Below are 12,996 nucleotides of genomic sequence, written 5' to 3'. Positions count from 1 at the left end.
TTTAGTCTGCTTTATTGTTGTTAATTATCAAATTTAAAAAAATACAGACATACCTCTCAGAAACAGTTGTGGCCTCACAGATTTCATGCGCTGCTGAATGCTGAAAGGTGTTGATGACAGATTGGCTACCTTGCATGCTGATGGCCTGCTGTAGTTAAAAATCAGTGTTTTGTTGTTGGGGATGTGACATGGAGTGATGAAGCAAAGTGCAGCAGAGACAGACTACACCGAGTCCAAATTGGTTACTTGCATAAAGGGTTATAAGCGTATAGTATTCAGCTTTTTTGGCCAAATCACATTGTTTTCTTATGGCCTGGTAACAAACGTTGCACTGTCTACCACTGATCTAAACCCCTTTACTTATTGTTAAAACTGACAGTTTGTAAGTTTTGCTATTGCTATATAGCCAGCGTTAGCATTAACAGCTGTTTATTTAACAGTCTAGAAGAAACGTTGTGAGTTCAGCATCATCTTCATTCCTTTCCTCATCACTGTCTCCAGTAATGGAAAGCAATGCCAATGTTAATTCTTGTAGGCATCACATCTTTTCTTCTACTTAAGTTAGTATGCGACTCACTGTCACCTCCAATCTGCTCTGAAGACATAGCACTGGTCAGAGGGCATATTTTAACCTCTTGTATTATAAAGACAAGAATGGCTGAAGCTCTTGTCAAGTGACAATCACCACTACCCGCTCCTGGCAAGAAACCACGCTGGGCAGCAGAGAAAACTTACAAATAGAAAGTCAGCTTGTAAACTGTGATTAGTATTTTTATCAGAAAGTTTCGTGTAGTAATTCTCCTGTTTGCTTTCATTATTTCTACCAAATAACTTGGCTATCCAGGGGGATTCTTTTAAAGGCCCTGAAAACCTTCCCAATCAGCTTCTTACTCTGAGCAATGGGGTCTTACATGAACACACTCCTTTCTGCCTCATTTTGAACAGTCTGATAATCTCACATCTAAGAGTTCTGCATTAGCATTTTTTGTCCTTGCTGTTTTCATTGGTTTGAAGGGGGCTGGAGTTAGTTGGAAATTGTTATGTCGCTCATGTAGAGCAATCAGGATTTAGCAACATTTGAATCAGTATCTGAAAACAGCGGGTTGTTTGGTCACTGTCAATCAAATCTGATCTAAGCACGCCCACACAATCCTGACAAAGCAGATGAGTAGATGAGTTTTTGACTGTTGAACTCTTAATAAATAATAATTAAGGATGATCACATTGCATAACTAGGCCATATGAAAGAAAAGTAGTCTTCTTTCTGGTGTGTATGAGACAGGTGATGTTTCATCACAGGGCAGTTTTGAGCGTGTCTCTCAGTTTACACATAAGCAGACAGGTTCAAATAAAAGTCACACAACTGAGAGCAAAGCTGCAGCTTTTGGTTTGACTTGTTGCTGCCAGGCTTTATATGATTTATGCTCTTTTATCTGTATTTATACAGTCAGCCATCGTAACGTTGTACAGAGGTGTGTGCTTATGCACACGTGTACAAGAAGGGGTGGAAGAGGTATTCAGATCCTTCACTCGACAGCAAACTATTAAGTCTATAAATGATTAAAAACCACGGTGTAAAAAATAATCCATTATAAGTAGAGGTCCTGCATTCATAATTATTCTTAAGTAAAGAAAAATGTAAAAAGTATAATTAGCAAAAAGTGCAGAATGCCCCCAGTGGTGTTTTATTATTACATATTTTATTATTGGATTATTTTACTGATGCATATATGTGTAAACAACATTTTAATGTTGCATTTTTTTTTTTTTTTTTTTTTTTTTTTTTTTTTTTTTTTTTTTTTTTTTTTTTTTTTTTTTTTTTTTTAATTTGAGTTCTGTTTATTTCATCATGAATATTTAATGTTATAGAAAAGTACTTAAGATTTGAAGGGAAGATTTGAGGTGCTTTAAAAACTGTCTAACTGCTCATGTTTCCCTCTCCCATATCTCATCAATGACTCAAAGGAGTAATAGCCAAACCTATTGCTATGAAAATAAGACCTACGTTTTGTAATAAACCACAATTATCCTTTAAAACGTTATCACATGCTATCACAATACTACATTCACTGCAATCATTACCATGTATTAGTGTGCCATTATTATGACATCATAGTCACAGTGCTAATAACACACTCGGGCTTCATCTTGACAGTGATACAAAACGCTTTGTCTGCTTTACAACAAAGGAAGCTACAGAGAATCGAGTGACTGCGGCTCCATTATCTGTGCGACATCACCGAGCTTTCAGAACAGCTGTCTTGCTCATGAAACTGCCAACAACTCCACTGTTGCAACTCATGAAATTGTTGTCATTATGTGCTGCTGATATTTCTAGCAAAAATGAGCGAGCTACCTTCAGCGCAATGCTATTTAATTAGGTACATTAAATCTGTTTTACATTTTATCACTTAACACTTGCAGGGTGATATTAATATGGACTGTTAGTTTTATAAATGTCAATACGTAATAAATGTATCGATAGAATAGAGTCATCTTTTAGGTTTTTTCATAAAAATAATCTAGGTACAATACATGGTGGAGAGGCTTAAAAATAGTTTCTTCCTACAATCAAATCAGTTTGGAAGTTCAATAACGCAGCAAATTGATAAAAACATTGTGTTCATATTCATTACAAAGGTCCAATGATCAAAAATAATTGGTTTGTTTTTAATTTGAGCTGTTGAAGTGTTAAACTTGCTATGTGAAGCAAATAAGAAAATACACATCCCTTATTTCATTCATAAAGACAGATGATGTGGTAGCAAAAATGTATTTTGCAGAGGTACCTGTTTTCCAAATAACAATACCAGTCCTCTACAATACAAGTGCCAAACAAAATACTTTTGTTCTTCTGAGTGATGCTGTACTTCTCCCTGGCTTACACCGGCTCTGTGCTGTGCCAATAATCAGGTTTATGGAATCAGGTTTCTCGTGAGTGGAGATAACAGGTGGGATTAAAAATACTGAGCTCATATAAGCCAAACTGCTGCTGATTGCCGAGTTGATTTAAGGTGAAGAGGAGAAAGACTGACACCTTACAATCTTCTTTGCATTGTGAAAACAGACAGCTTCTTGTTCGAGTTCCTCCCCTCAGCTTTGATGTGGGCCAGGTATTGTAGGGCAGGCTTCACTTGTTACTGCAACGCCACCAGAGCACTGATTGGAGCCGGTCAGGACTACAATAATCATTTCCATTTCCTCTCCCTTTTTTCATGAGTCAGTCAGAATTAATTCAGCTGCCCTTTACAAGATTAGGATTTCCACAAGGCGATAGCGTACCCACTTATCTCTGCATAATATGAATTCCAGCTACACAACCACATTGAAATGTTGGTCTGTGTTCTCAGAGCATTAAAGGATAGGTTCACAAATTTCAAATAAAATCTGCCTTAAAACAATACTCTCATGTCCGTATGTGCATGGAAAGCATCATTGGTCACTATAATTGTTCGCCCTCTCTGTACACAACCTGATGCAATCCCTTCTAAAGGTAATTCCACTAAAAGAGATGGGGAACAAAATCCAAAAGGCCTACATCTGTGCAAGAACATTAGGACACAGCAAGCTCAGTTTTAGTCAAATGAAGTGCGTATACTGTGAGGTTATGATCTTTCTAGCCACACTAGCTGCTTAGCTTTATGGATGGCATTGTCAGTCAGCCCACCATTGTGATTCAGAATGAAATATTTCAAACTATTGCATGATTTGTCGTGAAGTTCTGCACATACATTCATGTCTGACATTTTTTTAAATTTCTATTTACCCTACATGTTGGTTTGTGAACTTGGATTGGCAACTGCCCCATAAAATAAGGAATACTTGGGAACTAAAAGAAGTGCTCTATGTTGAACTGAATAGGCCTGACTGCCATGTTATGTTCCACTACCAAACAGGGCATGTGCTTCTCTTGACCAATAATTCTTTTTGATATCTTTCTACATGAAGCTTAAACAGAGGGAGTAGCAAAATACAACTGAGGGGGCTAAGCCTGTTCACTGGCAACCAATTTATAGCTCATGAAAAGCATCCTAGCAACACACATAAAGATATAAATGCTTAAACTTTGGTCAGTATTGGCAAGCTACACCTCGTTAGCGCTGATGAATTCTCCACATTTCAAAATGTCAGCTCATTTTACAAAAACCGTACAAAAGTATAACTAACTCATAGATTTACCAGCATGGTAAACCAGCAAGATGGCGGACGGTGCCGACTCCCTACCTCCTTTGAAGCATCTTAAATCCGACTGTCTGTGTATTCCTCGATTATTTATATTCCTTTTAGTCCATAACGGTCCAGCGATCAAAAGCTTTAAAGGTGTTTTTCATAAAAGTATTCCAAGTTGTGAATATTGTCACGTGAAGTCCATTGCAGACAGTCGAGAAACTTCTTCACTTCTTCCAACACAAAAACATTTTTTTCAACTTCCGGCTGCGTGGCTTTGGGTACCTTGTTTTGTTTTTTTTTTTGTTTGTTTTTTTTACTTCCTACAAATTGGAAGTGTCCCCGCAATGTTCTGTTGACTTTTCACCCCGGCAGGAGTGAGTGAGGACGTACCTATTCAAAAAAGGCCCGATGGCGATTTCCCCGTGAGATAGCTATGACTTTGAGCTTTCGGGAAAGCCTCGGGCAATGATTTTTGGTCCCACCCACTATAAATCAAAATTTGATTGGTTAATTCACCTGCCACTTTCTAGACAAACACAAGCATCTGTGACCAACGAGTGAGCCAGCGGACCTTTTCTCTGCCTAGAAACGAAAGAAAAAAAACTGATTGGATAACTTTATTTTCACGGTTTAAAACAGGAACTCTTTCATTTCTGAAACAAATTTGATAGAAATGTAGGTTTAAAATGGAATTAAAAGGGAACATGAAATTAGAATTGGATGAGAAAATAGTAGCATTTAAAATTCTGATATTTTTACATTTCAGGAAGCAACCCTATTGAAAACAGATAGGCCTACATGCAAAAGAAGCTCTCTGTGTCTAGTGCTGAATAGCATAACACAAAACGCTAGAAGGTGAACCTTGAAATTGTTACCTGCTAAATATCAGCATGTTAGCAGTAGCACTGTGTTAGCATGCTGGTGTTCACATTTAGCTCAAACCACCACAGTGCCTAAGTAAAGCCTCATAGACCTGCTGGTGGTATTCTTGTTTGCATAAAATTTCCTCTTTTATTACCATCTCCCCACCACAGCTCAGTAAGGAAACACTGTAAATTTGGTCTCCCATCCCGTAAACTGTAGTCTCCTTAGAAGGGGATCTCCTTATGAACAGTATGGAGAAGAGGAAGCAACCAGTAACCATGTACCTATGGCCATGTGAGACTTGAAAAGATGTAAACCTATCCACTAAAACCAAAGCTCTGGGTAAATTTAGCTTGTCGACACGTTTGGAAATGGGAGGGGCACTAAGATGGGACACTTCCCTTATCAACATACAACTTTATGTGGGAGCCCCGCAAATGTCCTCGCTGTGTCACAAATGCAGAGAAAATAAACCCAGCGACTAAAAGCCTGAATGCTTTCAATTAACAGAATGATTAACTGAACTAACGTCTCTCTTAAACGACTGTTACAGGCCAGTGTGACAGCAACGAGTGTATTTTAATTAAAGTGTCCTCCAGTTAGCGTGTGAGTTTATAAAGCCCACAAGGGACTCTTTTCTCAGTGAAAAGAGATGTTCAATGAAGTGCTGTATGCTGCATGTGCATTGTGAATGTGTTGTCAATGTGGGCTAAATTGGTTGTGGGTTGTTGTCAGGCGGGGGGGGGGGGGGGGGGGGGGGGGAGCAATAAAACTATTATTCTCCCTCACACACGCCAAAAAGCTAATCTCCGCTACCACCGCTGTAGCTTTCCTTACGGGTGTCCAATGAAGCATGCAGATCAGCGTTGAAATTAAAGAAGGATCTGTAATGAAACTCCCTGAGCCCCCTGAGTAAGAAAATAACAAGACAGCCCTTAAATTAAGACACAGAACAAGATCACAAATGATTTAGACATGCAGGAAGTAGGAAGTAGGACACTAGACATGAGCAGGAAGTCTTCTGGTGCTTTAATGACGTACCTGTGATGTGGCTCCATGGGGAAAAATATTTGGTATTTGGGGCATAAATGTCATGTAGCTGTCATGAGGCATATTTAAATGAAGGATGGTGATGTCTCAGTTGAAGGCACTGATCTTGGTCCTCAGTTTGAAATGTAAATCAAAGACAGATTTAAGAGTTTTTGCTCTGAAATGACTCGAAAATGGATTCACGCTCATACTGAATGATTTATAAAACAAATACTTGTGCTTTTTTGACGGCAGAAGGTAGCTTTAATCCTAGGATGCCAAAAATTATATCAATTTTAGAGGCAGGGTCTTCCTTTTTATGGAGATATCAAAAGATGAACTTCAGGTAATTACTTTTACTCTTCAAAAATAGATGGATACCCTTCAGGAAACTAACTCTTATGTGGTTATATATGTATGTATATATATATATATATATATATATATATATATATATATATACAAATAAAGCCTTGATTCTCAGTTTGGAATGTGTGTATCTGAAGCATTTTCAGAGTGATTGAACGAGCAGGTGTAACCTGTTAAAGAGACAGAGGAGCAGATGGTGAACAGAATCAGACTGAGGGGAAAAAATGCCGTGTTGGTTTCTCAAGTTTATTCGATCTGTGGTTATCAAAGACAATGCCCAAGAACATAAGTTATGAAAAAAGCCTTCATGACGGGGACTCTGAGTTTGATATGACATAGCATTATCATTTCTAAACATAGGCATATTTTTCCTCATTTATTTTAAAACAGCAATGTTAAAAGTAAAAAAGGAAACAAACAAACAGATGGACAGAAGAGACAGCAGAGATGCCGAGAAGGACATTATCAGTGGAGTGCTTCTTTTTGGTGAGCCTCGGGACGGCTCCTGTGTCTGTGTGTGTGCGTGCACCATGAGTTCACCGTACTCCACATAATCTTACCATTGTTCACTAGAGGTCACCGGCGCAGTGACTGGAGATCATCATTGTTCCAAGTGCTGGGGGCTGAGGACAGTTCCCCACTGTCACCGCCAGTCTCCCGCTGGCCACACAAACACGATTCAGCCAAAAGCCAGAAATAAAAAAAACACACACTGCTCACCAACAACCAGGCACCAGGTCGTGACATGGCCCCTTTAGACTTAAAACAGCACACACAGGCACACTTGATCACACACGCATCCATCCTCTCTCTCTCTCTATTTCATAGGCGTTCACACACACACACACACACACACACACACACACACACACACACACACACACACACACACACACACACACTGTACAGTATACAATGCACAAGCCCCATACATACAAAATTAAGACCATTAAAAACACTTGATAAAAGCACAGTATGGTATTATAAAATTAATTGCACATGTAGAGACAAGATGGAGGAAGCACAGTGAGTGGAAAAGGGGGAGGGGGGAGGGGGGGCAGCGGTGAGCATGGCAAGAAGAGGATACAGTACATTCAGTAAACAAAAAAAACAGGAGAAAAAGAAAAAATATGCAAGATTAGAATCAAAACCACCGAAAAGAATTAAATAAAAATCAGAACTCTTTTTTCCAGTTTGTCTTTTTTTTTTTTTTTCAGTCATTGATTTGAAGCTCGCTCTGGGCTGTGCCAGTCTTATAGTAGTCCAAGTCTTATCTCGGGGGAGTGAGCTTGGTCAGTTGTTTGTGTAGATTTTAATTGTTTTCTTGCGTTATTTAAAATCAATGTTCACGTCTACATCTCTACAGACCCGACGTCAAAGGGTCAGGCGGGGGAGTAGTGGTAGGGTGCAAGTCTTCCATGACCTGACATATGCACAGGCATTTACACAAGTGCGCACACACACACGTTCGCGCACACATACATACGTACACGCACACGCTCTTCACGCATAAACACACAGAGTGCATTCTGATTCCTATCACCCCTGGGTACAGGCTTTTTCTTTTCTTCTCAGCTTAGCGCACTAAGTATGTCTCTCTCTTCTGTACAAAAGCAGCCTCCTTCCCTGGAATCGGAGTCTGCGCATTTCTCCTCACTCCTTCTCTTCCTTTATTTTTTTTTTCATTTCTTCTTTTACTTCTTTTGAGAGTTGAGCAGTTTGTCTGCCTCTGGGTACGTTGGGTACTTCACAGTCTCGATTTTCTCTTTGACCTTGTAGGAAGGGTAGAGGCCAGTGCGGCCCAGTTTGCGGTTGATGCCTTTGGAGTATCCGTCCCAGTGGTTGCCGGCCACGCCGATCACGTCGCCGGGCTCCAGGGGAATGTCCTCGCTATTACGTGGCTGGTGGGGGTAGATGGCGATCTGGTTGTGGGCATTTTGACCTCCAAAGTAGTAAATATCATCAAGGGAGTAGAAGAAGGAGGAGGCGTCTGGATGCAGCGTCTGCATAATCTCATAGGCCACACGACAGACCTGAGACAGAAATGGAAGCAGGGATTATTTTCATTTTTAGATCTTAAATGTAGAGGAATTTGTATTGATGACAATGCTTTAGAGGTATGCCAACACTCTGATAGAGGGACAAAAGGACTTCTCGCTGTAAGACATATACCTTTCATTTCAGTCCTGGTTAAAGAGGGATAAAATGCGCTAAGCGACTCATTCTAGTCAGATCCTTGAAGTGCGCTAATAAGCCCCGAGTGTGAATAGGAATTATGTGGCTAACACATTATTTTTAGGGTTGGCAGGAAGCCCATCCACTCCACGTTATAACTCGCTATAAAAAAGCACTTCAGAAGCTGAAATGACCAGAATAATGGATGACAAATGCCATTGTAACGCTAACGCTGTAATAAATGGGCTGATTGTTTCTATGGTTTGGAACATGTGAGTGAAAATGGGACAATGCTGTTGTTGACAATCGCATGATTGTGATTATCGGAGTAGCTCTGGTTTGTCTTGTGACAAACTGCAAATGTCAACTGATAATTGTCTTTGCTACAGCTCTAACAGGCCATTTAAACACAACGGCTTTGACCTGATTTTGTTTTCTATGGTTCCATTTAGAATTTGACATCAAGTGTTTTTGTTTCATCTTTATTTATTTATTTTATTTTCATTTTATTTGTAGTTCTTCAGCTACTTTTCAAAATTTAATTAGTTTTATGTTTTTGCTAGTACTCATTCCTACTCTTCTTCATAATCTGTAATTTAGTAATTTGACTTATTATTCATGTTAATTCAACGAAAAACTAGAATCATCCAGCCATCCAGTCCAGTTGCAGTTAAACGTGAATTCTTGAGTTGTGGCTAAAAAGGTGTTTTGTGTGGTGACACGGTGACCTTGACCTTTGACCACCTAATTCTAATCAGTTCATCCTTGAATCCAAGTGAACATTTGAGTTACTGTGATGTTGTGTTCACAAGAATGGGACAGACGGATGGACAATGTGAAAACATAATTCCTCCGCCCACCGCTGTCACCAGTGCAGAGGCATAAAACCAAACATTTTAAATTTGAAAGTCCATAGAATATGGCTTGACAAAAAATACAATCTAAGCCCAAGTTCAAATAAAAATTTCCAGAGCTTTCAGCCACATCTGGTGGCCTTCATCAACAGATGGACCTCACTTTAATGATAAATTGTTATCACCTCACCTTAGCATGGAAGTGTGGTCATGTGACAACAGGTGGTGGCACTCCATCATTGATAAAGACCATGAGATGTGGCTGAAAGCTCCAGTAAGTGGATTTGTTTTTAAACTAATCTGTTATTGGAATGATTTTGTATTCAGTAGCATATTATGGAAGTCATATGAGAGTATTTACATTCTAATGGAAATCTATTTAACAATATCTGACCTCTAACAAAAGAACATCTTGTTTTTACAGTTGTTGTTTTACTACATATTAAAACACATTCATTTTATTCCACTTTCAGCTTTCTAGTCTCCAACCAAGCGCACATCAAAATTTCAGTCAGCTCTTCATATTAGCCTAGACTGCTTTCATCCCAACATCCCATCCATCTCAACCTTCATTCTCATTCAAGAACATGTCAAAATAACTTTTTATGTTGTCTTTGAAACATGGATTGGGACGAGTGGACTGACCTGTGAGGAGAAAGTGCAGACCAGGAAGTCGGTCTGGGACAGGAAGTGGATGTCCAGGATGACTCCTCTCAGCGAGTTCTCGGTGTAGCGGTTGTGAAGGCCTGCTGACCACGAGATGGAGTTATCACTGATGAACTCGTAATCTGGATACCTGCAGGGGATAATAAGGCAGGAGGACAAAGTCAGATAAAGTCACGTGAGAAGGTAAAAATGAATACGATCAGATACCGACACATATGGACAAAAACGTATTGAGACAAACTGACAATGGACGTAAACACACACAACACACTCCCGGACACTGACTTGGTCTTAGCTTCTTGCAGCAGCGACGGGTCATCGGTGGCCAGGTAAACTCGTTTCTTGTCGACATGGACACGTCGGGCCAGATGTTGGAACTGCTCCTCCACATGCAGCATGTACTCCTCGATGGGGTGGAAGGCCGCCTCCGTCCCCACTTTATCTGTCCTCCTCACATGGACTCTGCAGACACATAAACAGGGACACAGGCAGGGTTACAAACTGGTATTGTATTGGTAATTGTAAATGAGAAGCTTTCCATTATGTTTACTGATTTTTTGTTCACTGGTGTTTTTGGCATTTGCACTGCAATCCATAAAGGAGCAATATCATAGTTCTGGTGGTGCAGCTCACTACTGTATAATGTAATGCACTAGTGCACTGAGTTGGTGTGTTTAGATGGTGGAAGGAGCAACAGTTCTCAATTTCAAGATAAAGAAAATGTATAAGGGCTACAAAGATTAGTCCATTAATCAAGTAGTCAACTAACAGAAAGTGAACTGGCAACAATTTTGATAATCAATTAATCATTTAACTAATTTTTAAGCAAAAAGGGGGGAAAAATCTTGGGTTACATGTTTTCCAATGGGAACATTTTCTGATTTGCTTACTTTCCTCCCTCTATGATAGTAAATGGGATATCTTCGGACTGTTGGCTGGACACAAAAACACATTAGACAGCCATTTTTCATAATCTGCTGACATTTTATACACCAGACAAGTAATTGATTAATTGAGAAAATAATCCGTAGATGCATCCATAATGAAAATTACTGTGTGCTGGCACCCTAAAGTTTCATCCATTCCAATTGGATAGTTTAGGAATAACTTTTGGAATAGTTATTACCATTTAAGCACCAAAAAAATACTGTCCTTATATTATACCTTGGTTAAAATACAGTTAAAACTCTTAGTTTCTGTCACACAGTACCAGCTTTTCTCAAAATTAAGAGATGACTTCCTGTTAACATTTTCCATTCTGATGGAAAAATATTTTATACTTGTTCCACATCAGTTTGGCAGATGCTTGCTCTACTGTCAGCTGTGCAACAGGAGTACACATTTAGTAGGATGTCCTAAAAGCATTACATTCGAAAGTAGATGAATTACCAATGAATCACAATTGAGGGAAACGAGGTGAATGAAAATCATTGACTGCTGATAAATTAATAACAATGCTGAACTTAAAAAGGATTGAAATGGATGTTTTTTGATTCTTACTGACAGAACCTGGTTGGAATGCCACACTGTTTTGAGAATAATGGCAAATTCATTTTTGTAACACTTGTAATACTTGTCGCCAACAGTATTTTTCTTTTGCTGCCACAGTAAAATGAGGAAAAGAAACAGCACTTGAACTTAGAACAGCAGGTTTGAGGAATCTTTCCATTGTCTGTATAAACACACAAAAAAAAAGAAAAAGAAAAGAAAAAAGAAAAAAAAATGATGGGACAAAAGACAGAGAAAAAAAAAAGGCAAACAGTGACAGGAGTGCGGGAGTTTAAGAAGCGTAGAGAGGCAGAGGAATGGACAGAAAGAGAAATAACCAACACAACTGTGTTTTTCCTTCAGTGTCCTTGTCATCGCTTCCAGTAAGCAAGGACAAAGAGAGAGTGCTGTCACCGGCTGTACATATGAGAAAAAGAGCACAGCTTGAAAAAGGAACAAAGGATGGGTGAGAACGGGCACATTTCCTCTCCTGACACGGGCGCATCCCTCAAACTGATGGATGCTGAAACACAATTTTATTCAGTCCACAACTATTCAATTACAAAATTACCCAGCCACATCTGCATTGTGACTTACGGCCTCCAGGAGAAAATAAAATTTCAAAAATATATAACGGTTTGAAAAAAGAAGATGGAAGGCATCAACCTTCACTTCGTGGAGGGAAAATTGAGCGAACATGATGCTCCATGTTTGTATAGTTCTACCTGGGAGCCTCCCAGTTCAACCAGCTGTCTACTGCTGACCAAGGAGCAGCTCCACTGGAACGTCCAGGGTCAGGGGCTGTTTTAGAGCCACTTTGGTGGAGAGCATTAGTCTTTTACTCCCTCCATTCAGCATTTCCCAGTTGCCTCAGGGATTGAAACAGCTTCTCTAACATCCAGGCTGCCTTTAACTAATTTGTGAGAGGTAGAAAAAGAAAAAAAAAAAAGAAAAAAAGAAAGACTCACAGGTTCAAAGAAAAAGAATAAACAAGCTATACCTAATTTCTCCCACTTGGGCTGAGATCAATCAATCAGTGACTGTTGGGGAGGCTCACCAGAGAAATAGACCCTTTATTTATGTGGTGAATAAAACCCAAAGAGTGAAGGTGAGAACAGGAGAGTGAGTGGGGAGTGTTGGGAGACTTTCATTCAGTCCCTGTCTCTCTGATCGGACAGAGGTCTTCACTCTGGGCTTTTCCATCCTTTGTCAGGGTCCTTCTCTCCTGCTTCCTCGCTTCTTTCATGTCTGCTTTTTTCTTTTTGTTCCTGTGTGAACCCTCTTTGTCTTGTCCCTTTCTCTCTCCGTCAGAGCAGCAGAGGCCGGCGCTGAGGCACTGCTTAGCTCTTAGAAATCTCCCTCCCTCCCTCAGCCACCCCCC

At 39.7% G+C, this 12,996-nt stretch overlaps 1 protein-coding gene across 1 annotated transcript in view; it reads right to left on the bottom strand.

The window, feature by feature from the left end:
* Positions 1-6,657: 6,657 nt before the first annotated feature.
* fut8b (fucosyltransferase 8b (alpha (1,6) fucosyltransferase)) overlaps positions 6,658-12,996 on the bottom strand; it is an 85,846-nt gene continuing 79,507 nt past the window's right edge. The window contains exons 8-10 of the mRNA XM_023415129.2: positions 10,413-10,589; positions 10,107-10,257; positions 6,658-8,465 (exon numbers count right to left, since the gene is read on the bottom strand). Coding sequence (XP_023270897.1) covers positions 8,127-8,465; positions 10,107-10,257; positions 10,413-10,589 — 667 coding nt within the window. The 3' untranslated portion in view covers positions 6,658-8,126. The remainder of the gene's footprint in view (positions 8,466-10,106; positions 10,258-10,412; positions 10,590-12,996) is intronic.

Source organism: Seriola lalandi, unplaced genomic scaffold, assembly GCF_002814215.2.
Source record: "Seriola lalandi dorsalis isolate HSWRI2012SDOR001 ecotype SW California unplaced genomic scaffold, Sedor1 jcf7180002054544, whole genome shotgun sequence".
In the NCBI taxonomy this organism is placed as follows: domain Eukaryota; kingdom Metazoa; phylum Chordata; class Actinopteri; order Carangiformes; family Carangidae; genus Seriola; species Seriola lalandi.
Note: the sequence above shows the minus strand (reverse complement) of the source record. Positions and strands in the feature narration are given on the sequence as shown.